Source organism: Pseudopodoces humilis, chromosome 28 (genome assembly GCF_049639895.1).
Source record: "Pseudopodoces humilis isolate 2021_Gansu_Grassland_sample_001 chromosome 28, ASM4963989v1, whole genome shotgun sequence".
Taxonomy (NCBI): Eukaryota; Metazoa; Chordata; class Aves; order Passeriformes; family Paridae; genus Pseudopodoces; species Pseudopodoces humilis.
This window is the reverse complement of record NC_142227.1, coordinates 5,681,097-5,708,609: the sequence shown is the minus strand read 5'-3', so window position 1 is coordinate 5,708,609 and position 27,513 is coordinate 5,681,097. Positions and strand designations below refer to the sequence as shown.

The 27,513-nt window shown below is 44.4% G+C and overlaps 3 protein-coding genes across 7 annotated transcripts in view; all 3 read right to left on the bottom strand.

The window, feature by feature from the left end:
* Positions 1-1,167: 1,167 nt before the first annotated feature.
* KLHL33 (kelch like family member 33) lies at positions 1,168-10,229 on the bottom strand. 4 transcript variants are annotated; one of them, XM_014260066.2, is made up of 6 exons: positions 6,579-7,059; positions 4,296-4,823; positions 3,113-4,046; positions 2,530-2,700; positions 1,783-1,976; positions 1,168-1,545 (listed from the first exon to the last, which is right to left on the bottom strand). In XM_014260066.2, the coding sequence occupies exons 2-6, from the start codon at positions 4,816-4,818 to the stop codon at positions 1,400-1,402; spliced, it is 1,968 nt and encodes a 655-aa protein (XP_014115541.1). In that variant the 5' UTR covers positions 4,819-4,823; positions 6,579-7,059; the 3' UTR covers positions 1,168-1,399. The 4 variants fall into 4 exon arrangements, with proteins under 4 accessions (XP_014115541.1, XP_087923919.1, XP_005531461.1 ...); XM_088067793.1 differs by lacking the exon at positions 6,579-7,059 and adding an exon at positions 10,025-10,229 and having other exon boundaries at positions 1,168-1,976; XM_005531404.3 differs by having other exon boundaries at positions 1,168-1,976.
* On the bottom strand, positions 7,163-10,570 carry NDUFA11 (NADH:ubiquinone oxidoreductase subunit A11). Its single transcript, XM_005531374.3, has 4 exons — positions 10,420-10,570; positions 10,242-10,334; positions 8,221-8,343; positions 7,163-7,360 (listed from the first exon to the last, which is right to left on the bottom strand). Exons 1-4 carry the CDS (start codon positions 10,499-10,501, stop codon positions 7,248-7,250), a joined length of 411 nt encoding a protein of 136 aa, XP_005531431.1. The 5' UTR covers positions 10,502-10,570; the 3' UTR covers positions 7,163-7,247.
* Positions 10,571-16,959: 6,389 nt separating this feature from the next.
* RANBP3 (RAN binding protein 3) overlaps positions 16,960-27,513 on the bottom strand; it is a 56,623-nt gene continuing 46,069 nt past the window's right edge. For both annotated transcript variants that reach the window (XM_014260089.2, XM_014260090.2), the window contains 6 exons: positions 26,098-26,200; positions 25,118-25,242; positions 23,011-23,131; positions 21,614-21,756; positions 19,794-19,974; positions 16,960-18,920 (listed from right to left, as the gene is read on the bottom strand). In XM_014260089.2, coding sequence (XP_014115564.1) covers positions 18,877-18,920; positions 19,794-19,974; positions 21,614-21,756; positions 23,011-23,131; positions 25,118-25,242; positions 26,098-26,200 — 717 coding nt within the window. In that variant the 3' untranslated portion in view covers positions 16,960-18,876. The remainder of the gene's footprint in view (positions 18,921-19,793; positions 19,975-21,613; positions 21,757-23,010; positions 23,132-25,117; positions 25,243-26,097; positions 26,201-27,513) is intronic.

Here is a 27,513-nt window from a genome sequence, read left to right as displayed (position 1 = left end):
AAACATTTAGGGAGGTGTGACAAGGAGGCAACAGTCACCATTGGTGGGGCTTGAATGGCTTGCCCCAGAACTGGTGCATAAATGCAGCAGCTGGATCCTATAAATCACTTTTCTAGCCTGAAATGCAGTTCCAGTTCTCATTGCCCCAAATGTATTGTCAAACTGCTGTGAGTCAGTGTAGCCTTCTGCCAGATTAATTACTGAGTTCAACAGTGGAAACATGTGCCTGTGCTGACCAGCGTAAGTATGTCTGCTCGTGAAAGTCTGCTGTGCAAGTATGTCATGGACATACACACACTGTGTTTGTAAGGAGCCACTTCTCTGTCTGTTGGTGCTGTCCTCTAACCACACCATCCTCTCTATCCCTGTTTCCTGGGACAACAATGAGGCAAGCAGCTTCAGTGCTGGCACAGTCTGAAGGCCCAAACAGTGGGGCACAAACATTTGGGAGGCAGAGCTGTGGAAAAAGATCTGTGTATCTTGGTAGACAGAAAGGTGAACAAGGTCCAGCAGTGCACTTGGCAGCAAAGAGAGGGCAACAAAACCTGGTCTGGGTTAACAGAGACAGGCCAGCAGGCCAAGGGAAGTGATTACCCCCTTCTCCTCAGAACTCTTTAGACTACAACTTTTGGCCATCTTCTACACATCTGAAGCCACCCAGTTCCCTCCCCACAGGCACTACTAGTACTCCAGCATTTCTCAGAATCTCATTACCTTTGCCTCTCCTTGCAACTCCTTGCTGGATTTCTCCCACCTCTTCACACAACAAGCAGTCCAGGTAACTCCAGGAATCCAAGACCTCTCAAAACCACCTAGGAACCCCAAATCCCCCAGGATCCCCTATTATACCCCACCATCAACCCCCACAAATCCTGGCACCCCCAGGACCCTATTCCCCCAGGATCCCCTATGCACCCCAAGATCCCTCTCTAGTCCTGAGACACACACACATACACCCTTGTGCCCAGAGAACCCAGGCACACAGAGCCCCAGTGCCCAGCACCACCCACCCAGGACACCCAGGTCACTGGTCTTCTGCTCTCCTGTTCCTTGTGAGAAGCACCTGGATGTATGGGTTCCCTACCAGAAACAATAAGACCCAGACAGACAGTTTAGGAAGTACTTTTATTCAACCCAGGTGAGGGGGAATATTGAGGGATTCCCAGCTCCCAGTGAAGGGCTCAGACAAGAGGATTGATATTCCTGGAGGCACAGGGCTACAGTGTGGGGAATCTTTAAGTTCCATAGGTTCACAACAGTCTAGCCCATGTACCCTGAGGGTGAAGGGTTGCTGGAAACCACAGGAGAAACCTGGGAGAGGGATCTGGACACTTTTGTCTCATAGTGGTATCCATAGATGCTACTTGGCTATCCCAGTATTGGATGCAGAGAGTATACCCTAAGCATTATTGGGATTTTCAGTTGATCTCAAGGGGTCCTTAAGGCAGCTGGGGGCACGCAAGGCAGGAGGTACAGTGAGAACACAGGCTTGTAGGTCAGTATATGCATGGGGCAAGGTGCCCCGGGTGATCCAGCGCCGGGTACCTGGTTGGTAGGCATGAATCAAGTGCGTGTCCTGGTAGGTCTCATGACTGTACCCTCCCAGTACAAGCAGCTCCCCTCCCAGCACAGCTGCACCTCCAACTACATGTGCACGGGGGAGAGGACTGAGGAGGACCCAGATGTTCTGCTTGGGGCTGTAGACCTCAAAGGTCAGCTGGTCCCTGTAGCCAGTCTCCCCAGCCCGCTGACACAGGCCCCCAGCCACATAGAGCTGCCCACCTGCCTCCTCCATGATGTGGCCAGCTCGCTGGCCATTCATGGGGGCCAGGAGTGTGACAGGTGCACCTGGGACATAGCGGAGCAAGGATGCCTGACACTGGTATGCTTCATCACAACCACCCGACACGTAGAGCTCACCATCCAGGGCACATGCTGCATGCCCACACAGAGCCATTGGCAGGGGCTGGCACCTCCTGGGCAAGGAAAGAGGGAGGGGTGAAGGACAGGTTAAGCAGGGTGTCCTGCAGTGACTGACTACCTAGGGGTTCCCTGGTGAGCCATGGCTTCACTGACCACTCAGAAGGCAACACTTGCCAACATCCAATGAGCTCCAGTGGACAACATCAGGTGACACAGAATGGATGCCACAGGGGCATCACTATTCAACACTTTGTAGTCACCACACCATCAGTCAACCATGGTGGACTCCCTCAATGGACAACCTTGGCCATCACCCCATGAACATTCTGCCTATGAGAGGAATCAAACTACTTTTCTCATTGGCAGATGGCCAACAAGACCAACAATGACTACTGGCTAAAAACCCAAACCCACTAGGCAACACTAGCCAACAGCCAGTCCCCAAGGGACATGGTTATTCAACACGCAGTAGACTTCTCTCAAATACCACTGCAAGTCCATCCTCCACTGGAGGCTTAGTGACACAACGCACTCAGTGGGCACCATGGCCAAAACAAGGGGCTCTGAGAGAAAAGGGAAACTAGGCATCTGCTGGAGCAGCCTCACCTCCAGGTGTCACTGGCCAGGTTGTAGCACTCCACAGTGTCTGTGCAGTAGAGCTCCCCTGAGCTTCCGCCCAGGGCATAGATGAAATTACCAAGTGCCACAGCAGCAAAGTAGCTTCGTCCACATGTCATACTGGCCAGACGCTCCCAAGAATCATCCATAGGCTGGTACCTGGGTTTGAGAGGCAAAGGGGCAAGAAACTACCTGTTACCTACAACACCATGAGCTGATGTTGGCACCGCTAAGGCCAACAACCTACCCACAATTTGCCATAATGTCTTGGGTCACATGGTCACCTTGCAGGGGAATATCCCCTCCTTCTGGACAATATCTAATCCATAATGTCCTGGGGTATCTCCAGATAGAATCCTCCCGCTCCTACTCCCAAAAAGGCTGTACGCCAGAGTAGGAGGGCACCTCTGAGTCCTACACCCAACCCTTCCCAGAATGACTTGGGGCCACTTGACCAGCTGCAATGCCACATTGTCTTGGATCCACGGGGAAGCTCTACCTCTACTTCTACCAATACCTCCCACAATGCCCTGGCGCCACATGGCAACTCTAAGTCCTCTGTAGCTCTCACCTGTAGACACTGGCTAGGGTGTCATGGACCCCGTAGTAGTGCTTTCCACCCAGGACGTAGAGGTTGTTGCCCACCACAGTTACAGCATGACGGAAGCGTGGGCCATCAGGAAAGTGTCCCAGTGCCCGCCACTCAACCTGCTTCACCAGCCCCACAGCACTGAGGTAGCGGTCTGCAAACCAGAGGTGTCTGCTGGGCTTCCGGGCAGCCAGGTTGCCCTTTACTTTGTCTCCACCACAAACCACCAATACCTCCTGCAGGGAACGTACCCGACATGGCAGCTGGGCCATAGGGGCGAAACTTGCTACCATGAGCTCGTGGAGGATCTTTGGGTCAGCTACCCCTGCAGTCACAGATGGGACCTTCTTCAGCTCCAGGCTGGACATGAGGGCAAAGCGAACAGATGACAGGATCTCTTTGGCTAGATCCTCCTGGCCATCTCCATTGGCCATAAGCCACCGAGATGCTGCTTCCAAGGTTTCCAGTTCATGGAGAACATTGAGACCATCAGAGCGGAGGAGGCGGATGAGAAGGTGTGCAGGAAGATCCAGGAAGGCCGGTGTAACCACCACACAGGGGAAGGTGGCCAGGATGTAGTTCTCTGCTACATGGACCACCTCATCCAACCCATAGGCCACAGCAAAGGCCAGTACATCAGGGACAATTTCTGGGGTCAGGCCATGGGTGAAAACATCCAGGCAGAGAGTGAGGAGCCCCCAGGCCTGGTAGCGCAGGGAGGTCTCAGCTGCCTCCAAGACCATGGGCCATGGCCCTGCCACAGCTCCTGTGTAGGCAAAGGAGAGGAGGAGACGCAGTTCGGCTGGGGACAGCCCTGTGACCAGCGGGTCAGCAGGGTCGTGGGTGGCCTCCCGCATGGGGCAGGTGAAAAGGGCCCGGAAGAAGTCACAGGAGCAGCTCAGGGCCAGTCGCTGAACTAGGAGGAAGGAGGAATAATGGTGGGAGGCAGCAGGGACTCTGCACTGTGCAGCCCCCAGAACTCAGGTGTTGTGGCCCCACACCCATCAAAGCCCCAGCTCTGACAAAGGGAGCAGCCCTGCAGGCATTTCTAGAGCTTGATCCCCAGTTGGAGCTGCAGTATTATCCCCACCAGAGAACTTGGTTGTCCCAGAGCACCCTGTCCCACTCCTCAGCCCCTCATAGGGGACCCCCACCTCCTGCCCACCTGGGATGACCTCATTCCCTGCCTGGAGCTGGAGGTCACAGCCCACACCATTGGCATGGAGCTGCTCCATGGCTCTTAGTGTCTCCCACTGCTCCTCCAGGGGCTTAGGACCTTCTTCCTGGCGGTCAGTCTCCAGACGCAGGGCGCAGGCAGCCACCAGCCGGGAGGCACCTAGGGCCTGGGCAGCCTCCTCCACCTCTTTCGGTCGGCCATAGGGCACAATTCCCCCATAGGCAAAGGTGAGCACAGCCCGCCAGCCCCACAGCGTGGCCCCAGGTGGCAGGGGGACATGGGGTGGAGGATCTTGGCGGAGTTGTGTGGTCCTGCCCTCCAGGAAGCGGTGGAAGAAGGAGCTGATGGAGGCCAGGACCACAGCATGGGCCATGTCACCCTCTGGGCCCACGGTCACATCCACCAGCTGTCCTGCAGTGCGGAGTTGGTCAGCCACAGCCAGGAAATGTCCAGCGTGAGCCCCATCCCGCAGGCTCCACTGGTCTGGGGCTGGCCCCTCTGCAACCCACATCTTGCCTGTGGAAACACATGGAGCAGGGTGTCAGGATGCTGTCTCCACAGCTGGAGCCTCTAGCCCATGGAAGGAGTACTGGCTGGGGACATGGGGTCTTGCTACGGGCACTGCCACATAGCAAAGCCACTGGATCCACCACCAAAACCTCTATCCCACAGCCAGGGCCACCAGCCTCTGCTACTGCTCCATTACTGAATTGGATGCTTCTTGGCAAAACTGCAGCTACATAGGTGACAACAGCAGCCCATTTCACTGCCCCATAGCTGAGCCTGATCTCCTCACCTGCCTCATCTCTGAACCCTTAGCATGAAGCTACTGCCCCACAGCCAAAACTGCTGCCCCACAGCCCCACAGTTCAGGCCACTGTCACCATTCAGACCTTCAGTCCTATAGCACACACAAGCAAGCCCTTCCTCAGCCATTGCCCCATAGCTGAAACTACTGATGGTCCAACAGCAACCAAGCCACTGGCCCCCAGCAAAGCACCTGCACATCTACTTAGTGCATGGCAGTGCCTGCTGTGCACTGCCTGTCTTGTCACGCTGCCTGTCACATGTTGTGATGCATTATCCTGCTAGCTGTCTGCAATGTTTCGTGTCATGCATGCCCCCCTGCACCAAGTACTGTCAAGGTGTGCTGACCCTCATGACATTGCTGCCACCCCTTGCCCTCACTGTCTTGCTCACTGTTTGCACAGTGTTGCTTGTCCTCGCTCAGGCCACATACTTTGCAGCCCAATGAAGAGCTTGCTGTATGCCATGCCCCCTGCATTAGTGTGGCCTGTTATGCTGTGCCATGCACTCGTCCCCCTTACCGCCTGCTGCTGCTCTGCAGAACTCCTGTGACCCTCTAGGAATGTGCCCGGGTAATTATAGACCGGAGAGAACACGTGGCACCAGCCAGAAGCTGGGAGAGGCTCAGGCAGAGGGAGGTCCAAGGCCCCAGAGTCCCCAGGCTGGGACAGTGGGTCACTGAATTCTCTGGGCCAGCTGAGGCTGATAGGAGCTTCCATAAACCACGTGTTAACCCTGAGCAGGTCCTGCTGGGGATCCTTGGTCCCTCAGCCCCTCTCTAAACCTTATTCTTTTCCAGAGCCCAGGGTGAAGCAGAGTCCCCTCCTAAGCCCTCAGGTAGGAGGCACACAGTTGTCTGCTCCCCCAACCCCATAACGGGTTGATATGTCTACCACCACCTGCTGTGCTCCTGAGCTGCAGCCCAGCCCCACTGGTTTCCAAAGAGCTGGGAATCTCAGCTCCAGGAGCACATGGAGACAACCAGCCCCTTGGCCCAGCCTCAAATGCCCCCAGGACCACTCCGCAGACACCCAGGACCCCACCAGCTCACACAGAGCACATACCAGAGGTGTGACTGTGTCCCAGTATCACCATCTCCTCATCTTGTCCCCTCCCCTCACACCCCACATTCCCCTCTCTGCAACCCCCATGCCCACATTCCCTGTCTCTGTAACTCATGCACCCATCCCCTAATGTACCATCTCTGTACTGCACTATTCCTACATGTCCAGTTGAATTCTGTGTCCCCAAAGATGTTTTCACATCCTCTACAAGTCCATTTTTCAGCACTTATTCTGCCTGTGAGATTTTTTTTTTCCTATCTAGTTAGAATTTCCCTATTTTGTTATTTCCCACCCTTCACTGCACACCTGAGCCTGCACTTTCTGTAGCCACTAAACTGTGAAAAACTGCTATTAGATTAAACCTTGACCTTTTCTCCAGGCAAAAGGATCCGGTTCTTACCTGTCTTTGTGCATCCTCTGCCTCCATGCTCTCCACCTCTTTAGTGGGTTTGCAGGACACACTTGTTTGTTCATAGAAAATTCAACCAGACACAGCTATAAGCAACATGCTCCAGTTCTCAGCTGGTGTTCAGGGCTCCCTCAGATATTCCTCAATTTCAACCATGAAGCACTTAGCTCCAGACTTCCTGAAAGGCTTTTTAGAAAATGATCCCAGGCTCCCAAACAACTTGTGGGCAACCCACGACTTCTTCCCTACCCCACTTTCCCCCATCTTCAGCTCATAGCCAAGCACTTCTTCAGAAGCTTTGGCTCCAGACCCTCAGATGGGCTCAGTGCAGTGTAATCCCACTCCTTGTCAAGAAGTGCCGCAGGGCCCACTCAACCACAAGGACCTCACTGAAGCTACAGCGTAGTGCTCATGCATGTGCACACTATATCAAGACAAGGAGGCAAAGTAACTTGTGCACAGAAATTGCAGCTGGACCAGAAGATGCTGCTTCCCCTTCAGTAGCTCCAGCTTTCTGCACCTCAGCCCAAATGTCGGGAAACAACTGCATGACACCACAATGTTGTGACGACTGCTGAAATGGACCAAATTTTTATTACAATACGTCCTAAGTACATACAGCATTTGGAAGCCAGTTTACGGAGGGGGGAAAGGTGACATTTACAGCTTGGGAGGTCCCGTCAGCCTCCAGCCCTCCTTGTTACCAATCTTCATGAGAGCTGCAGTGATTCCGAACCCCAGACATGCTGTGGTGCCAGTGAGGTAACTGTGAGCTGAAGAAAACACATCAAACCAGGAAAGACCCATTAAGGCACAAGTTCTTTGCAATAGATCTTGATAGACTGCCATTTTTCGTAAGTCCCTTGACCATCAGCAGCATTGTCTGACCAGAGAAATTGGAAAAGTGACCTTTTTATATAATTAAGTTTTCACGCTTATGGCTTGCAATTTGAAATATCAATTTCAGTAATCCACTGCCCCATCCCCTTAAGTGGGCAATCTTAAATGGCTCAATTAAGTGAAAAATATAACAAATACTGCTTTGAACTCTCATCAGTTCAGCAGCTAGGACAAGTAAAGATCAATTGTATTTCACCACAATTACAACTTGAATAAATCCCTCACTTCTTTAGGTTCGACGATGAATGTCTACAGAAAACAGAGCTATGTCAGTATCTGCATGAGCTGTTTAAGCCTTACAAGGTGCTATAGGAGCAACAGCAGCAGCACACAGCTTGTCCCTCAGACTGTGACGAATTCACAAGGCAGATATTAGATTATACTTGCTGTCTAAAATGAATCACATTTGTTGCCAAGAAAACATGGATTTGCACAACTATATTTTTCCTATCTTGCAACTTTAAGATATAACTGGTAGCTCTTACTGGCAGTATTGAATCAGCTCTCCTTTCATTCTGTGTATCACTTCATGTTCCCTTTGATGTCCTGGCCTCCTGCAGCCATATTTATTTTAGCAGGCCCATACAATGCCAGTGAAACTGGCACGAATAGAGGCTGAGATGAATCGTTACCAAAGAAGCCTGATATCAACATCCTTTAACATTTTCCCCCAACAGAAAAGTTTCTAAAACCAGCAAGGGCACATTTCAACAGAGGCATTGTCCACAGTTACCTCTCACTCCCAAGACAGCTCCTGCTGCACAGCCACCTATGAAATAGTTCAAAGGATCCTCTGGTTCTTCCCGGACTTGGGCACTGAGACAGGTACTTAAGCCAAACACAGCTCCCAGTGTAGCTGTAAACAAAAAGTAAAAAAATAACAAAATCCTCAAGGACCAGAGAATTCACAGAGAGCATGATTTCAATATTCACAGTGACTACAATGGCAAATGAAGCAAGATCAGTTTCCCATTTCCCAGGGACATCCTATCCCAGCTGCTGCAGTGAGACTCAGCATTTACCCAGTCCCACACAGCCTCCCTGGGTTTCTCCCCCTGCACCACATGGATACTGCTCAGCTGTGAGCTGGACCCTCCAAGCACCCTACACCCACTGCCACCAAACAGCACTGCATCCTGCTGGGATATCACCTAACAGCCCTTTCCAACAAGGAGATGGGGCACCCCTGACAGCTGGGAGTATTGGAGGGGAGAAGTGCTGTCTGTGCAACCACCTCCTCCGCTTTGCCTGACTCTGCACTGTAACTGCCCACAAGTCCCTGTGAAACCACCTCACAGCACCAGGCAGAGCAACCCCAAGGGCTCTGCTCTCCCTGCACGCTGCTAGTCCTGGCACTTTCCTCCTCTGTCTGCCTAGAGTTCACAATGCTTCCTGGATAGCAGAAAAATTAACTGAGTTTGTACATTATTCTTGTTTGTAAACTGAAATTGAATTAAGAATTTTGACCTGAACTACAAAACTTCAAAGTAAAAGCATCCTGTCCACTCAATTACACATGTGGTCCCATCAGACCCTACACTGATATAACTGTAAACTTTGGCAAAGAGCTGTGTCAAGAAAATCTGGGTTTGTATCTAATACAAACTCTTGATCATGAAACATGAAACTGTCTACCAGGCACCATCTGCAGATTTCAACTCATCTTTCTTGGGAACAACAAAAAAGTCCAGGATAAAAATTTTCAATCCCTGTATAAAACCAGCAGCTCCTGTTACAAATCTATGCAGAAAATTAATTATGCTGAAGCCAAAATCAACTGAAAAGAGCACTGAAGAAACAACACCCAGACCTAGGACTGTGTTTCAACTCTCCTGCTCTCTTTGGAGAGGTCTCTTTGGACCAAGGCATCTGTTGGCAAAATGTACAGCTTAAGGTATTGCCCCTGATCAGCAGACAAGTCAAACCCTTCCTCGGGTATGAAACTAGTAAGAGGACCCAATATGTCTGTTTAGGATTAAAGGATTTATTGAAATCACAGTTGATTACAAGATCCAGTCCTTTCATAATGACCTCAACTCGTTAGAGATGCCATATCCTGGTTTAGAGTCAAACTACTCAAAAATGCAAACCTGGACTGACTGTACCCCAGCTCAGATCACCAGCACTTGGGGAGAGGCAGAGGTGGCACAAGCCATTGAATTAGACTGAAAAGTAAAGGTCTGCTAAGAAAACTGCACTTGACAAGGGGCAGATGGAGCTTCAACCGTGCAGCCCCTTCAGCTCCCTGCTCCTCTCATCAGCATTCACTTTGTCTTCCAAAGACAATTCAAGACAACTACATGGTTTCTTCTTGTCTATAGAACATGACAGGAAAACCCCCACGTTTATTTTCCTTTTGCCACCAAAAACATTGCATTGTTCTTTAGCAAATGCAGTTTATTAAACATAATGCCTAAATATATTAAGTAAGAAACCTACATTTGCTTACACTATGTTGTTGCCCACAGACTGAATATTCAAATATAGAAGGAAAATGTACTTTTTACTCTAGATTGAAAAAAGAAATGTTACTTGACCTGCAAATCAAGCATATGTCTTTCCATTTCAGTGTTCTGCGTTTTTGCTAAACAACGACCCAGGGCCGGTGGAGGAGAGAACCACCGAAACGTGCAGGGCCAGAGGCAAGCGTAAAAGCGAGGGCGCACCCAGACCGGGCAGAGGCGAAGCTGGAGCCCCTGCGGCGTGCGTTAGGTCCCACCCTATAGGTACACTGTCGAGGGGCCCGGCTCTTACCCATAGTGACACTGTCTGCCGCCGCCGTCTGCAACGCAGCCAGAGCCGAGCCGGGCCGCAGCAGGATGATGCGATACGCCGCCCCGACCAATCCTGCAACACAGCACTGCGCGTCATTGCCCGGCTCCGGGTCCCGCTAGGCCGCCCCCCCGTGTGCCCGTTTCCCCCCGGTGCCCACCCGCGGCCGCGCCCACGCGCGTAGTGAGCCAGGTGCGCTGCGGGCACTGCTCGCCCTCGGGCCCGTCCCAATAGCCCGCCATGGCGACAAGGGCATGAGCGACGTATCGCGAGAGGACGCCGCGGCCCCGCCTCGCGAGGAGGCGAGGCCAGGAACCGTCCCGTGGGCACGCGCGTGGTGTGCGCGGCGGCCCCGCCCCCTCCGCTGCCCCCTGGCGGAGAGCCGAGCGCTCCGGGCAGCGCGGGCCCCGCCTCCTCTGCTGCCCCCTGGCGGAGAGCCGAGCGCTCCGGGCAGCGCGGGCCCCGCCTCCTCTGCTGCCCCCTGGCGGAGAGCCGAGCGCTCCGGGCAGCGCAGGCCCCGCAGCAGCCGCTGCCCGACCGCACCTGCACCGGCACTGGCCTAAGGGATTTCTGCCTCGGGTTCCCAGTTGCCCCACCCGCGGCTATCAGGCTTTTTGCCGAAACCCGGGGCTCTGACCCTGCCGTGTGTCTTTGCTGGCTGCTTGCGGGGTGGGGAGATCTGTATCGTTTGTTTTATTGTTGTTTTTTACATTTTTGTTTATTTTTTATTGTGTGTTTTACATTTTTGTGGGGGAGGGGTTATTTTTTGTTTGTGGTTTGTTTCGGGTTTTTGTTTGTTTGTTTTGGGGTTTTTTGTTAGGTTTTGGGGTTGGTTCTTTGGGGATTTTTTGGTTTTGTTTTTTTTGGGGGGTTGAGTTTTTTGGGGGTTTTTTTTTGGTAGGATCTACAACTCTTACATAATGGAACTTGAAATATTTTAAATGAATTTACAGAATTTCTGTTTTAATTCTCTCTCTGTGTTGTGAAAAATGACGTTCACGTTCCTGGTAAAATTTAACAGTTAATAAAAGACAATAGGAAACAAAAATAATAAAGCAAAGATTAACGGCCAGGTACTTGGCTTTCTGCCAAGAGCACACTAGCTATTTTAGAGACACTCTATATATTTTTTCTATTGCATCAGCAATATTCATAAACAATTATACATATTTAAACTTTTCCTTAAACTAGTTTACATATTCTAAGAACTATTTAGCATAACTCCTCCTCAACACCGCCTTTTTAGAGCACGTGCATTTCTTGGCTGTGTTTTTAGTCTGTTCTTATTATCACCTCCAGTTTGGATTTTGGTCCATGTTTTCTTCAGACAGTAGGTGCTGATAACTGGCATAGCAGTAGCAAGGGTCTTCATCATATATTTGTTGGATGTTATCCCAACCAAGCAGGCAGTTCAAGCTAACTATCAGCTATTCCACTACTATGCCTAAGTTTAGTTAATAGAAATAAATACTATACTAAAATTACCATAACATTATATGTATAACATCCATTTCAATCTTTTGTAGAAAGCCAATATTATATGTATTTATAGCAGTGTCTATACTGCTGTATGGCCCTGTCTCCTGAAATAATAAAGATACTTTGACACAGGCTACAGGGATGCTGTATACATTGATTTTTCTAGTTGTTCATAGCACACTAATAAAAAGACAACTCTCTACTGTGCCTTCTTGGTGATGTATGGAAAATCATGCAATGAAAAGCCAATGTCCACAAGGGAGACACAGAAGCCTTTCAACTTTACTTGAATAATGGGAAGAGAGTCCACTGGGGCACGTGCCCATGAAATTTCCTCTCTTGAGGAAAAGGGCGCAGCCTCCTTTTATCCTAAACTTCCAGCCACAGGTTGCCCTCTTTCTTTCCCCATTGGCTGAGGAAGGTACAGCCTTCCCAATCTGCCTACCCCATATCCTCCCTTGAACCTGTCATTTTACCCCAAAGTTCAGAAGTTCGAGCTTGTGCAGAGTCCCCCATCTGTCTTTTTGAGGACACAGCCCAGGCTGTCTGGGCTCTGTAACAAACCTGCTGCTTGAAGTTAGTAGAGACATTAAGACCCATTTCAAAGATGTTAACTCCCATACCCTCACCCATTGAATTGGTTTGTAAAGGCATTAGCACACACTTCCCTATCATGCACATCCCTTCAAGCAAAACTCTTCCAGTTGTATTGCAGACTCTTGAAATATCTCGAAGATCTGAGTGAACAAGTCTTCAACTGTATTGTTCTTGGCTCAAGCTCTCTCACCTACCTCTTTTCCCTGTATGTGAAGCATATTAAATACTTTACTTCTGCATTTTTCAGTATGCTGAGTCCCACACAGTACCTCTTCTCTGCAACAGGAGCTCAAAACAGCTGAAGTTGGATGCTACTGCTCTATTATCCAAAGGAATTTTCTGTAGCGCTGTGTCCTGCTGGCAGTAAAGTCAGGGCTTCACAAGCCCTGGCAGCAGGGCAGAAGGGGCATGGCCAGGGTTCGGCAGTTGCGCTAGGTTGCATCACACGGGAGATGTGCTGGGGTGTGCTCACAACACGTCAGGCAAATCACCTCCTTTCTAGAGCTGTCTCAGCGCCAGGAGGACCTGGTGTGGAGTGTATTCACAACAGAGGGCCTTCCACTGTCCCTCAGCTTGGGCACTGCTTCTTCTGCATCCCAGACAGCTTGCTGTTCTTACACACAGAACCAATGCCACCATCCGGCACTCACTAGTGCCTTAATAAAGGAAGCATCTTTTAGAACAGCTTTGCCCCTTCTCCAAAGCTCTTCCTAAGCACATCGGATGGAGGGCTGTGTGACCCTTCCAGACAGTAGGATGGAGAAAACACTCAGCTGCAGGGTGGCACACGCTGCAAATGCTCTATCCCCAGTATAAACATACAGAAGACACTGAATCTTGCACAGGGAAAGACTCTTCGCAATTAAGTAACAATTTTTCTGGGATCCAAGCAGCTGTTAAAAGCTTTTCTGAGGCCACACCCCATGCAGTAGATTCATAATGCTTCTTCACCAACAAGGGAGGTAGGACAGAGAATTCACATCTCTTCTACTTTGCAGCAGGTACAATGCTTGTACCTGCAAGACTCAGCACCCTGGTGTGTTCAGCTTTCCACCTGCCTCATGACAGACTGCAGCTAACCTTTCCACACTTCAGGTAGCTGGTACATGTATCAGAGTATACACGTCCTTGGGCAGATCATCCCCAGGCAGTCAATGCTGTTCAGAGAGCTATTACAATAGGAGGAAACAGTTACCTTACTTTAAACAGGCAAGTTACAGGGAAAGCAAAGCATAATTAATATAAAATTACTCTTAAAACACTAACTTGGTTCCAAATATTTTTACTGCTGATAAGAAAACTTGCTGATACAGAATATTAGTTCCTTTAAACAGAGGGAGGGATTGCCATCATACTAAAAGCTGCAGATAACTGGGGCTCCTATCTCCAAAACCTTTTCAGAAACGGAAGAACCATCCACCAGCAAATTGCATTCAAAGCATTTCCCCATCCTTCCTTCTCAGGAGCTTTTTGTAGGGCCTTGTCCAATGAATCTCCTGTCTGCAGCAGAAGTTGTGTTCTGAATTCTCTGGAACAGGAATTTATCTTGTCTGCTACATGGACTACAGACAGCAAGCTATTTTTCAGACCACAGTGTACAGTCAGCACATGGATGCTCATGTTACCAGCAGCAGACACCCTGTGGTGGGGGCTCAACAACAGCTCCTGGTCTCTGCAACAGGAGGAAATCAAACATAACATCACCACTTGGCTTTTCCAGTTTCATTAAAAGCTGAAGGTAAGCTACCAGAATTTGATCGGGGTGGTTTACTTAAAATAACCTTGGAAAAGGCATTCACTTCCCACCCATGCAACAGAATTACCAGTGTTCTCAGTGACAAATTCCTTTTGTAAAGATACAAAAACTGAAGAGTTTTGGAAAGGAGTCCTTGAAAGGAGGTAGCCAAAAGGGAGCTCTGAATACAATCTTCAAATGAGACTTTTATTTACAGAAATTATTGGTAAGCATTTCTTAATGAGATACCTCTACTTTCACCTAGCACAAAAGAATCGTGACTGACTTTGTCTGATTTAGCAGCTCTCTCTTGTACCTGTGCTGGTCTGTGCTGATTTCATAGGAGGGAAAAAAAGAAATCCTTTAAAAAAAATTAAAGCATCTTTATAACATCCTGTCTGAAAATCTGCTACCAACACAATGGACTAGAGTTCAATTTGAGCCAGTCAGTGCACAGAAAGACCAAGTAACACCGGGAGAAAAAGCATACAGTGAAAAGTCAGTTTAATGAAATCATGTGTGACAAATTATGGCAATTATCATAACTGGAATTCCTAAAACTAGAGAAGATTATGGGAAACACGGTAAATTTTGAAATATGCAGCATGTTTTTAGAAAGTAAATAATCCATTTTCTACACTCACTGGGAGAGCAAGAGACCAGTTGAACTGCAGAAGGGGACATATTAGGAACAGTCATCTAATGGCAGTAATGCCCAAGCAATACCATCAATTGATACTTCAGAGAACAGAAAGGAGCCATTATAAAGTTGGAGGGTTTTAATTCCTGCAGATTTCTAAGAATCTGGCCACCTCCCACCCTAGTTCTAGTGCAGGATGGCTCAGGACTCATTTATTTAGATAATTTCCTGTCCTGTCTTCTCTAAAGCAATGCATCATGCATGGGAAACTGGACTACAGAAAGATGATGTAATGATAACATTCTCTTACCTTAATATTTGTATTTCCTGTGGGTGTTATATTTTCATTCTATGGATAAGAGGCTTACTTCAGGTTTCAGTGACATCACCATTCTAGCAACATTTTCATAAAATCATAGAGCACACTCAGTTGGAAGGGACCCATCAGGATCATCAAGTCTAGATCCTGGCCCTGCACAGGGCACCCTAATAATCCCACTCTATGGGATTATGGACTAAGAGCATTGTCCAAATGCTTCTTCAACTCAGACTTGGTGCAGTGACCACTGTCCTGAGGAGCCTGCTCCAGTTCTAAAATCACCCTCTGGGTGAAAAACTTCCTGATATCCAAGCTAAACCTCCCCTGACTCAGATTCACGCTGTTTCCTCAAGCTCTGTCATTGGTAATGAGAGTGTAGAGACTGGTACCTGCCCATCATGAGGAGGTTGAAGACTGCATTGGGCTCTCCCCTCAGTCTCTCCTTCTCCAGGCTGAACAAACCAAGTGCCCTCAGCAGTTCATGCAGCAGTTCTTCATGTGGCTTCCCCTCTAGACCCTTCCCCATACTTGCAGCCCTTCTTTGGACACTCACTATTAGCTTAATGTCTTTTTTAAACTGTGGTGCCCAAAACTGCCCCCAGAATTCAAGGTGAGACTGCCCCAGTGCAGAGCAGAGAGACACAATCCCCTCCTTCACCTGGCTGTGCCAAATGTCACACCAGGACATAGCTGGTACTCCTGGGTTACCAGAGTACACTGTTGAATTATCAGCAAGAATGTTCAACTTTACTACATTCTTCTGTATTTTCTTTCCACTTGGAAATCTGAAAGGCTGTGCCTGTGTGGATCAGCAGCCACACAGGCTATACAGGAATTGTCAACACCACACAAAAGCTAACAAGAGGCCAAAGGAGAAGGATAGAGCAGGAGCATGATTAAGGGGAAGAGTGCTGTAAGGCAGCAGAGCTAAATAGCAGCTGCTCAGTACAGGAAATACAACACAGGGCTCAGGGTGTTTTGTTTGCTTACTTGCTGACACAGGTTTTAATGTAATTCCCATGTACCTTTTGATATGACAGTCTTACATAGATCTTTTGAGACACATAGGCATTTATCTGGTTTTGCCTGTTGCTGGTTTACTAAGGCTGAAAGCAGAGAGCTAAGTCAGGGTTTTGCTTTGGCCTAACTTATCTTACTGGGCAGAGCCTGAACTAAACCCACTGCCAATTCTGTTGGGATGCACAGCAACACAATTTTGTTGGGATGCACAGCAACATTTCTACCTTCACTATAAACATTTATGCAAAGCTTCTAGCTAAAAATAAAATCTGCATCAGTAAACAGTTGCCAGATTTTTTAGAAATCTGTAGGTGATTGTGTGCCACCAAACCCCAAAGCAAGCATTCTTATTCCATTTTTCTGAATCTTCATGTACCATCAATTGTATTTTAGGTAAAACACTTCAAAGAGAGATTCAGCATGGACACCATAGAAAATGTGGGACCTAGGAACCAGGAAATAATGCCTGTTTTCCTAGTAGGCCCTGCTGGCCAAGACACTTTATTAATTTTCCTTATGAACAAGGTGCTGACAAGAAACAGCTTTATGGTGCAAGGGTGTTTCAAAAGAGTAGTTTGAATCTGAGTATCTCAACTATGTAAAAAGATCCCAGATCCAAAATGCAGATCACTTACTTAGAAGTCCCCAGACCTTGTGATGCAGAAACGATTGTGTGGTGGGTACTAAGGAACCTGCCACGTTCCGGTTGAAGCATGGCAAGAGTAGGGGGTGCAGCAATAGGTCTGTTCATCAGTAAAAAGCTCCGTAACTCTAAGGAGGGAAAAAGAAAACCAAAATGCAAGAAGGCAGGAGTGGACAATCCAGAGAGAACAAGATGCAGTGGCACAGCTTATCATTAGCCCTTTTCAATTGCCAGAAAAGTTATCACAGATGTTCCTTCAACTGGCTATCAGGGAAAGTAAAAGCACCCTCTGTCCCAAGAGCATCAGTCTTCAGTGATGGTTAACAACAAAAAACAGGGGAAGATTTGTTCTTGACTGCCGGTGAAAAGTTTGTTTCATTAAAATAGGGGAAATAAAGACTTTTTGCTATTTGAATACTCAGTTTCTAAGTTGATTTTGTGCTATAACCTGGGTTTCTGCTTTCAGCTCATGCTACATCAAATGCTTCTTCCCCTTTCATTTTCTTTTAGGTGATGCATTTTAGATCCTTAACCTAAAAAGGAGCAAGCATGAAAGTCAGAAACTATCTATCAGCAAACTATTTATAAAGAAAATAGAACGATTTGGAGAATTTATAGTGAAAGTGACCTGGTGACTACCGAATTCCAACCTTGCTAGACAAGAACATAGCATATGTTTCAATAAGAAAATAAAACAACTTTCACATAAAAGGCTCAAATGATTAAAAAACACACAAAACAAAAAAAAAAGAGTGAGTTATGGTTACAGTTGGTGTACTTCAGAATTTCACACAGAAAAACACATTCTTCCTTTTATTTGTGGTGGAACAGAATACAATAACCTTTAGCCCAAACTACTCAAGGCTGGCAGTATTACCTTTTTCTTCATGCTGCAAGACTTCAGTAAATGGAATGGGGACAGGAAGGGTTAGAAGTTAAATTTTCTATTTAAGGCCATTAATTCAGCAAGATATTTTAAAATGTCCTCAACTTTAAGCATGAAAAGTTGCATTGACTTCAGTAAGATTATTCACATACAGTTAAGTCAGGCAAGTGCTTAAATGGCTTGTTGAATCAAGCCATTACATGAGAGCTGCTTTATTATACAGATTTATTTTAATGGCTGGCAGAGCTCATTACAAGAGCCTATTTTATTCTTCCAAGGGCTAACAGCTGTTTTGTCATTACCTTTTCTGAAGGTGTAATTTGTATGCCTCCTGCATTTTACTGTAGCCACAAAAACAACATTTTCTAAGAAAAATTGTATGCAACATCTATTATATATAGTGGCTTAGCTCTCCCTTAAATAGTAACAGAAAAGAACAGTACAAAACAATAATTTCACTTTTTCAACACACAAGAGCATCTTATTGAAAAGCTAAAATAAAAAAGTCTCACCACAATACAAATCCCCAAAAAATAATAATGAAATGGGAAGAAAAAAGGAGTCAGCAAAACGTCCTGCAGACTTTAAAGTTTCTTATTATCACATTAAAAAAGCTTTTCTGGTGAAACACAATGTTTTCTTTCTTTCTGTTTACAAACCCACTAGACAGCAAACAATGATGTCCACATCCACAACCTATGTTGGGATTAAAAGGTAAAAACATAATCTGCCCCATCTGCAGTACAAAAAAAAAAGAACCCAAAAGGGCAGCCAGTGAGCATAGGAGCTGATGAGAACCAGGTTTCCCTGCATAAAGGAGAGTAGGGGTTATAAAAGCAGAATTCAAGTTGGAACCGTGTTGAAAAGTTCTATCTTGGAGACCTGCAAGACATGAACTACTGAAGAAACAGCCAAAAGGTCCCAATGAAAAGCTGTGACAAGCTGTAATGTGCCATTTTAATTACAAGGAAGAGGGAAAATGGTTGGGGGTGGTTGCATTTTGTGTTTTTATTGTTTTGGGGTTGGATTTTTTTTTTTTTTTTTTTTTTGCTCATCAATATGATGAGCCTTCAACGTCCCAAACCACATTCAGGTAGCTTCCAAGTCTGCTTTTTTTTTTGTGTGTGTGTGGAATCTACTGATCCAGACCAAAAACCCAAACAAACAGAACAGAGATGCACAGTTCTTAAGTCTTGGAGCTTTCAACACCGCCTGAAGTAATTGCTGGCCTGGGGTATCCAGAGACGCCTGCAAGATGGTGTTCATAGCAGCCTTGCAAGCAGATTGGCTCACATCTGCTATGTGCTGCCAGTGTTCTGCCCATCACCTTCATCATTAGGACCTGAAACAATAAAAGTAGTTCTTGATCATCAGAAATACCTTTTTTTTCTTGCCTTGCCGTAAGAGACCTATACCAAGCAGCCTACATAAGTCTCAGATTCAGGTGTTCAATGAGAGATGAGAACTGTACAATTCCTCCACCCCCACCTTGCATATGCCTTCTCCATGCATATCTTCTTCGACTGTAGAATTTTATATTCTTAACTAATCTGGCTCAAGAATCCCTGCAGCATCCCAAAACCTAAAAGCTCAGTTTCCAACCTCTTCAACCTTCCCACTGCTTTTGTTCATATTCATTCCTCTTTTTTTCCCCTTCTGTGAATCAGGATGGAGGACTGTCAAAGGCTGGACATTCTCAGCCACACGAAAGCAAAGCACAGGTGACTTCCAAGTTGAGAGTACAAAAGGAAGCCTTCCTCAAACTGAAGACTAGTATTTTTCTTGAATTATGGTCTCCTCATGCACAAAAAAGAAACATTACACTCCTTCCATACCCCTTTGTAAACCCGTTTGCTTTCCAAACAGCTCACCACTGAAAGGTCAGTCTGCATGCTGTCTACTGATCTTGAGTCATCTCAGGTTTTATGTGCAACTCTTGGCCATGATGAAGGCAAAAATGAAACTCAGAACCACCCTAAGAAATCCTATATATGATAAAAAGCACAGAAAACCTCTGCTAAACTGTGGCATGTAACTCAGAGGCAGCACAGGGGCCTTTTACCAGTTTGGAGAAGAAGCAAGAAGTAGCTGCATTCAAAAAGGAAATCTTTGCAATAGTCCTACTCCATAGACATACACAAAGAGTACAGTCTGCATTAAGAAATGACACAGAAAAATGCATGGAACACAGGAAACACCTTTGTTTCTTACTTACCACTTCCAACTGATCCTGAAGGTGCAATGACATCATCATCACTGTCTTCCTCATTTGACTGTGTTACCTCTGGCTCAGGTGCTACATTCTTGACTTCTTGCTCTTGTTCCACTCTACTGCGCAAGGCCAAGATCCGATGGTGCAATGCAGCATATAACTGCCCTGTATCTTTAGAGCTTGCCTGCATTTTTAAATATTCAGAAATAAGAAAAAGGTGCATGGAATTGTAACACAATAAAACACTGCTGACATAATGGATTAATGACATAATGACACCAGTTATGCCAAATTTCACAATATACTTTTTCTCAAAGTGTTTTTCAAACCAGTCAGAATGGCCTGTGGTACACACAGCAAGACATTAGATATACAGAACTCTAGTGGTGAGAGTATGTTCCTCTGCTTAGCTCCGACTTTCTCTGGTTAACATACCCAGTAGTTGCTGATCTCATACAGCCTTCTTCACAAAGAAATCACACATCTTTCCTGACACCACCCGAAAGCTCATATTAAAAAGACCTTCAATTAAAATCTTGCAGATTTTTGCTGGCTTGTCAATAATTCAACTTCACACATTAGTTAATTGTTGTCAAGCCAATTGTTTCATGAAGCACTGTCATAAAATGTCAATATGAGATACAATGAGAAAACTCAATGGACAGTCAGGCAGGCAAACATTCCAGGTTTTTTTTGAAGAATCTCTGTTTCAGAGGGAAGCATTTTTGACAACCTGTTGAATTCTTTCATAAAAAATAGTTTCCATCCACCGCATCTGACATTTGAATCTTTCACCTCTGTATCTGCAAAATTCCCCTGCAATGAACTATAATGAAAAAATAATTCCAAACAAGATACTTTGTATCAATACTAAAATCAAGAGTGAATAACCTGATGACAGATTAACTCAAAACTTTCAAATCTAGAAAAATATGGAGAAAAACCAATCCAATAATTTCACTTATTTTTCTTCATCAATGTATATTTGGTATCATTAAGTTCCACTGTGGGACTCCAGATCCCAGCCCTACAAACCTAACGCCACAGGGAAAGCTGACCATTTGTTGATGCTCTCAATTTCTGATCCCCAGGAACACTAATTCTTTTGCAACATCTTGTGTAGAACCAGCGTAAATCAAAAGAATGTGTTCAGATGTCTCCAAATCTGTAAGCACTTTAGGGAATGAACAATCTTTCTTGCTGACTGTATGATTAGAACCCGAGTGTTTTAGTAATTCTGACTGGGATGGCTGTTCCACATTTAGCAAGCACAGAAATCGCTTTCACTATCCTGTTACTGCTATAATACTCTGCATCAAAAGAAAATCAAAGTTAAAATGTGTAACCCCTAAGTACTAATATGATGGTTTTGACAGTATTAGTGTTTCCTTTCCAGTGGACACCTATCCATCCTCCTGCACGGCAGACAATGAGAGGCTTCCTGTGGTGAAAGTTCCAGTAATTTTGGTTAAACTACTGCATAAAATCTATGAAACAATGCCCATTTTTCTTAAATCAGAAAACAATCTACATTAAACACTATAGCTAGAGTCTCAATATGTGTGGAAAAGATCCCATGACTCCATGGGCAATGCTTTGGACAACCTGGCTTCCTAGGGCAGCTTTTGATGTAGCATTTGCTCACAACTAGCCAGCAAGACTTTTTAGACAAGCAAATCTTCCAAGTGCCTTGTCTTTGGGGCAGGGGTGATGCAAAGACAGTGTAGGGTGCAAAGAAAAATGGGAATGCTACTTCAACTACAGTTTAAGTAAGCACCAACTTCAGTAGGACGGTTAAGACATAAACAAAAAACAGTACTCACTGATATAAGAAAAACTTTAACTCCTTGGTCCTCTGTATCCATGGCGGTGATCCGGATACTCTTCTCACTGGCTTTATCAATCTGCATCTGAGCCCAGAGCTTGGTATTTAAGATTAACCTGAGACTCCCCTGAGTCCTCATCACTAAAGCCAAGTTACAAGATCAGTTAGGTAGAAAAAGACACATCAAGAAGCTCAAAATAGTCAAGACACTTTTTATTGTACAAAGGTTTCAGTCTTTCTACAAATAAGCCCTCTTGGGCTTTTGTCACAACTGTAAATGAGAAGAATGTAGCCTTGTGCTGGTTTTGGCTGAGGTAGAGTTAACTTTCTTCCCCATCACTGGTATGAAGCTGTGTTTTGGGTTTATGCTGAACATACAGTTGATAATATAGAGGTGTTTTTGTTATTGCTGAGCAGTGCTTGCACAGAGCCAAGGCCTTTTCTGCTCCTTTCACACTACCTTCATACTACTACAGTGATGAGGAAGATGGGAGTATGTGGGAGGTTAGGGGCAGACACAGGTGGGACAGGTGACCCAAACTGACCAAAGGGATATTCCAGACCATATAACACCATGCTCAGGACATAAAGCAGAGGTAAAAAGAGGAAGGGAGGATATTTGGAGTGATGACATTTGTCCTCTCAAATCACCATTACGTGTGATGGGATCCTGCTGTCCTGGAGATGGATGAACACCTGCTTGCCCATAGGAAGCAGTAAATTAATTTCTAGTTTTGCTTTGTTTGCATGCACCAATTTTGCTTTCTTTATTGAACTGTCTTTATCTTAACCCACGAGTCTTCTAACTTTTATACGCTTCCAATTCTCTCCCTGATCCTGCTGGAGGGGGAGTGAGCAGGCAGCTGCAAGGGGCTTGGTTGCAGTCTGGGCTTAAAGCACAAGGCTATTGAAGATTATAAGTGACATCAAAAGCTATTTAGTTTGAAGCCTTATATGCTAATACATTAAAGTTCAGCAGTTGTATCTGAGCAGATAATCTCAGGCTAATGCACATTCTTGACAGCCTGAACAATCACGCGCTATTCAAACAGACTCCCTCCACACCCATTTGGATGGGGACAAGCAACCCATCCAAAACAGACAGATCTGAATGATATTACCATCAATTTCTAGGCAAATATTCTAGTTACTAAACATGGCTTTCTTTTATGGGGGGACAAAGTAAACAGAACATCTGCCGCAACAGAAGGGTATGAAGATACTCTCTTTGGAGGCAATATTCACAAACTGAAGCAAAAGAAAAAAAGTCCAAACTGCTTCTGAGCTGCTGGAGCTAAGACAAACTAAAGTGAATGTTGCTGTGGTGTCAAGGAAGAACCTTATAAAAATAGCATGACTGTCATCCAGTATCTCATTTCCCCTGCTTCCCCTTACCCAGTCGAGACTGTAATGTTCCATCATCTGTTGAGGCCATATCATTGAGTCTCAGGAGCCCTCGACCTCTTTCCACCCAAGACTGAGAGCTTTTATCAAATACAAACAGCTTGCACTGAATCTGTAATAGAAAATACATTACAGAAAATATCTCTGTGGCATAGTGGTTGATTAAGTAATCATATATTTCTTAGTCACCTACAGCTGGTTAAAAAAATATTCAGATTTCATACTGAAATTTTAAATTGTTTATAGCTGTGGAAACCAAAACAGTCATCCTCTCTTTTGCAATAAATTTCTCAAAATATGCTGTCTGTTTTCATCAGGTTTTATTAAAAGAAGCTATATATTCTTACAGAATAAGAGGGTTCATGATCAAAACAACAAGTAATTTTCAGGTAAGATAGAAACTTTCACAGAGGTAACTTAATTTCTTAAGAGACTGCTTTTTATCAGCCAGTTCTTTTAAAAGCCTTAGGTATACATTGCACAACTGAAGATGGTATTTGCTGCTGGGAAGCCCCAGCAAATATGACAGCAAAGCAAAATTCTTCCTGTAACGAAGCAAAGGATGAACAAACATGTTAGCTCATTATCAATTCATTACCAAAGCCTGAACCATACGAAGTCATTAATAAGTGAGGTATTTTTACTGCCTCCTTGCAGGGTTAATAGGTTATAAAATTCAAATAGCGTATGTATTTTTTCGAACAGTAGGAATACTCCTCTTTGACTTACAAGCTCACTTTTTCTTCCATGCCAAACATCTCTACTCTGTATTGCCCTCTCTAATCCAACTTCACTGTTACTCCTGAGGTTTTATACTTCAAATCATCACCCCTCAACTTCCCCACAGATGAACGTGCACTAAGTGGAAAAGATACTTCCATTTTCATTCATTCCACTTCTCACTTTCTTCACCCCAAAACATCTAGCTCTGTGTGTTTCTGCAACATTAACATAGTTCTGTCTGTACAAGTCCCATTTGGAATTTTAATGCATTACATTTCATAAGAAAAAAAGAATTAAAGTTAGGCAAGAGGTCTGTTAAATTACAACATATTCATGCAAGTCAGTCCTCTATTAAATATACAAACAATTGCCAAAAGTTGTGGTTTTCAGAACTAAAACAGGATTCTTATCTCTTCAGTGTCTTGTTCAATTATGTGAAGCATCCAGACATTTCTGAATTACACAGAAACAGAAATGTACCAGAAGAACCACTTAAAGGTTGTTTATGTCTGGTAAAACCAAGTCCAAGAAGATAAACATTATAGAATATAATTTTGTAAGGTAATAAAAGTATAACTGATAGGCATTAGATACTGATAGTACAACTGTTTGATGTTAGAATAGAGCATCATGTCTGTAAGAATAAAAAAGCTACCCTTGAAAATAACACTGTTCAAATGCTGAGAAACAAAATATCTCAAGAAAAAAGACAAGCTATAATTGGAAGATAGAGATGGGAAAAAACACATATACCACTTTATTTTATATGAAAACCCTGCATATTTTTCTTAAGGATATACTGGAGTTAGTAAGTATATTTAAGTTAATGAATAACTACAATGCTAAATATATCATGATTAAAATTAGGAGTCTAGGTCATGACCAAATATCATTCTACAACATCACTAATTCAATTAAGTACCTCAAGCCAAATTCCTGAGTGTTTGTGATATAGTTTCTGTTTTGCAAGAAACTAGACTGCTGGCACAAATAGTCCATTCCAAGCTTTAGAAAATCTTCAGTAGTACAACAATTAAAGAACTTAAAAACATTTAGTTCATTTAAATTTTCTTCAAATAATTGTCTCATAGAAAATAAAAGCTTCTATGTGATGGATTCAGGAAAGAATCCTTATAAGCCATCCAGGTGTATCCTTAAGACGCTGAAATTTATTCAGAAAGAGGAAATTAAAAAAGAATGGACAACAAGTTAATAAATAAGGATCTGATATAAATATCAGAAGTCTGCATTTTAACACAAAAAAATACATTAGAGACATAGAGGAAGGCTGAGTTGTAGGGAATCAGATGGTGTGCATTCACTGGACATCCATATAAATCCCCACAAACTCAAAACTCCTCTATCGGTTTCTTACCTGTAACACATTACTTTCAGCTTCCTCCCCAGTAATCACTTCTACCTTCGCTAATAAACACTTCCTTGCAGTTGCTTTAGTATAGGCTGCTGCAGACTCTGCCAGTGATTCTGAAATATTATTAGCTGAACAACATTTTGAGAGTCTGAGAATGATTAGCATGAAATTTTATACGATGTATAAAGGTCTCACACAAGTACACACCATGATTTTGAGACCTTCTGAAAAGTATAAAAGACAGACCTTAAAATAGAACATGTAAAAAAGAACTAAAATTTAAAGCTGAAGCTAAAGCTTGTCTTTTAATACTTGTTTTACAAGCATAAGGGACAAAAGAGGTAAGTTCTCAAGAAGTTTTGTCCCTACACACAATAGTTCAAAACCTTTGCATAGACATTTGCTTATCTGTAGATATTCCAGCAGTACTGATACTCTTGCCAGTCATACAGCTGTGCCTATGCATGGACAGTGCAATTAGTTTTCCAGTTTCATTTGGCCTTGCAAGCAGCTTAATGAAGAAAATCCATAGTTCCCAGAATTTCCATAGTATCTTGACAATTTGAAGTCACAGAATCCAGCAAACAGTTCTGAGCTCAAGCAACATGTGGGGCACCCACTCAATGCAATACACATTTGACTCAGAAATTCAGTCACTTAAACAAAAGTTTGCCACATTTCTCCTATGTTCTCTTCCAAGTCTTAGTACCAGTTCTGTTAATTCCCTCTAATTTTATTCTGTTGAAGATATTACCAGAGAATGACAAGAAAAAAGACAGTGCAGCCTGTACATGTTTAATATTAGAGGATCTAGCATTAATATTAGAGGCATCTAGCAACTTCCACACCCAGCCTGTATCTCTGGTTACAGTAGACAGTAAAGGCAACATAAAAATTTTACGCTTTTGAAAAGTAACAGGATATTGAAAAACACAGTAATTTAAAAAGGGATTAACTACCATTACTAATATTTTGTTTTTCACCTTTTTCTGGTGTGGCCTCCTGAGAAGACGATTCAGACCCAGACTCTGTAGAAGCATTCTCCTTATTACTCTCTGTACTACCTTCATTTGATTTTGGTGGACTCTATCACAGAAATAAGAGGAGGTAAACAGAAAAGAAAAAACGTACACTAATTCTGCTAAACAAGACTAGTGATCAAGTACTGAGGGCAACTCCAGTATTTATAAGCCATACAGCAAAAAAAAAAAAAATAATCTCATGGACAACATGTTCTCACAGTCAAAGTTATGCTACTACCTCAGCCAAGGAACTAAATGGAGTGTGACCTAAAAACCAGTTCAAATTATTTTCCCTTGAACTGATACAAAATTTCAATCCTAATTTTGAGGCTATTTAATTTGCTTTGTTCAACACAGCAAGTAAATTTCAACTACCGCTACTCATGGCGTAATTGAGTGAATTCCTGCTTTGTAGTTAAGACAGGTCTGAACACTCAGCATTAAATGTTTCCATTTGTTTCAGCACAGGAATAAAAACAACAGCTGGAAACACTGAGGTACTAAAAGTTATTCCTTATGTTAGAATCTGAGGCACAGTGTGCCCTTATCTCCGATGCCTAGCTCTAACATCCAAGAAAACACTGAATTTCATACAACACCATGAAAACAATTGTTAAACAGAAAAACTGTAAGTGTGTAAATTGAAGAGTTTTCTTAAGTCACTGAGTGAAAAAGTTGAAGTTTAGAGTATAAGCTAGTTTCGAGAACAGAACACAAGATAGAGGATTTAAGGTGTTGTCTCTTTTCCTTCTTCTTTCTTCTCCATCTTCTTCTTCTAGAAGTTTTTGAGTAACAGTAAGTGATTAGATAAAAAATACTGCAATGCAACACACAAGTGGTAAGTCATTGAGTCACTAAGAAAAGTAATTTATGTGTCTATTGTTAATTAGGTGAAAATAAGTATAAAGATAAAAGAGCTGTGTATTTCAAAGCCATTTTGTGCTTTTCAAGCCAACTTGAGCCAAGCAATAGTGAGCTAAACTCAAGCGAAAAGTCCGGGGACGACTGCCAAGTCTTTTGATATATATTAATACACATGAGAAACAAGAAGCAAATGAACCTTTAGAGAATCTTTCCTAAAACAAAACTGAAATAAAAAAAACTCCTCGTAAAAGAGTATCCCAAGAGAACACAGCCCCCAAAAAACCAAAATCCCACAGCAACAAGTAGTGCAACACCTTAGGTTGATCAACAGTAATCATAAAGAGTATTTCCAGAATCACACCTCAGTCCTGAGGCAGCTGCTTTACTGCTGGGCTTGAAATCCCATCCCAGGGGGAGTCACATGACTGAACTGCTCTCAATTTTGAGGACAAACATAAAATACCCTCTAATACTTATACTCCAACAGCCATTTAAAGCAACAAGCTGTGCCAT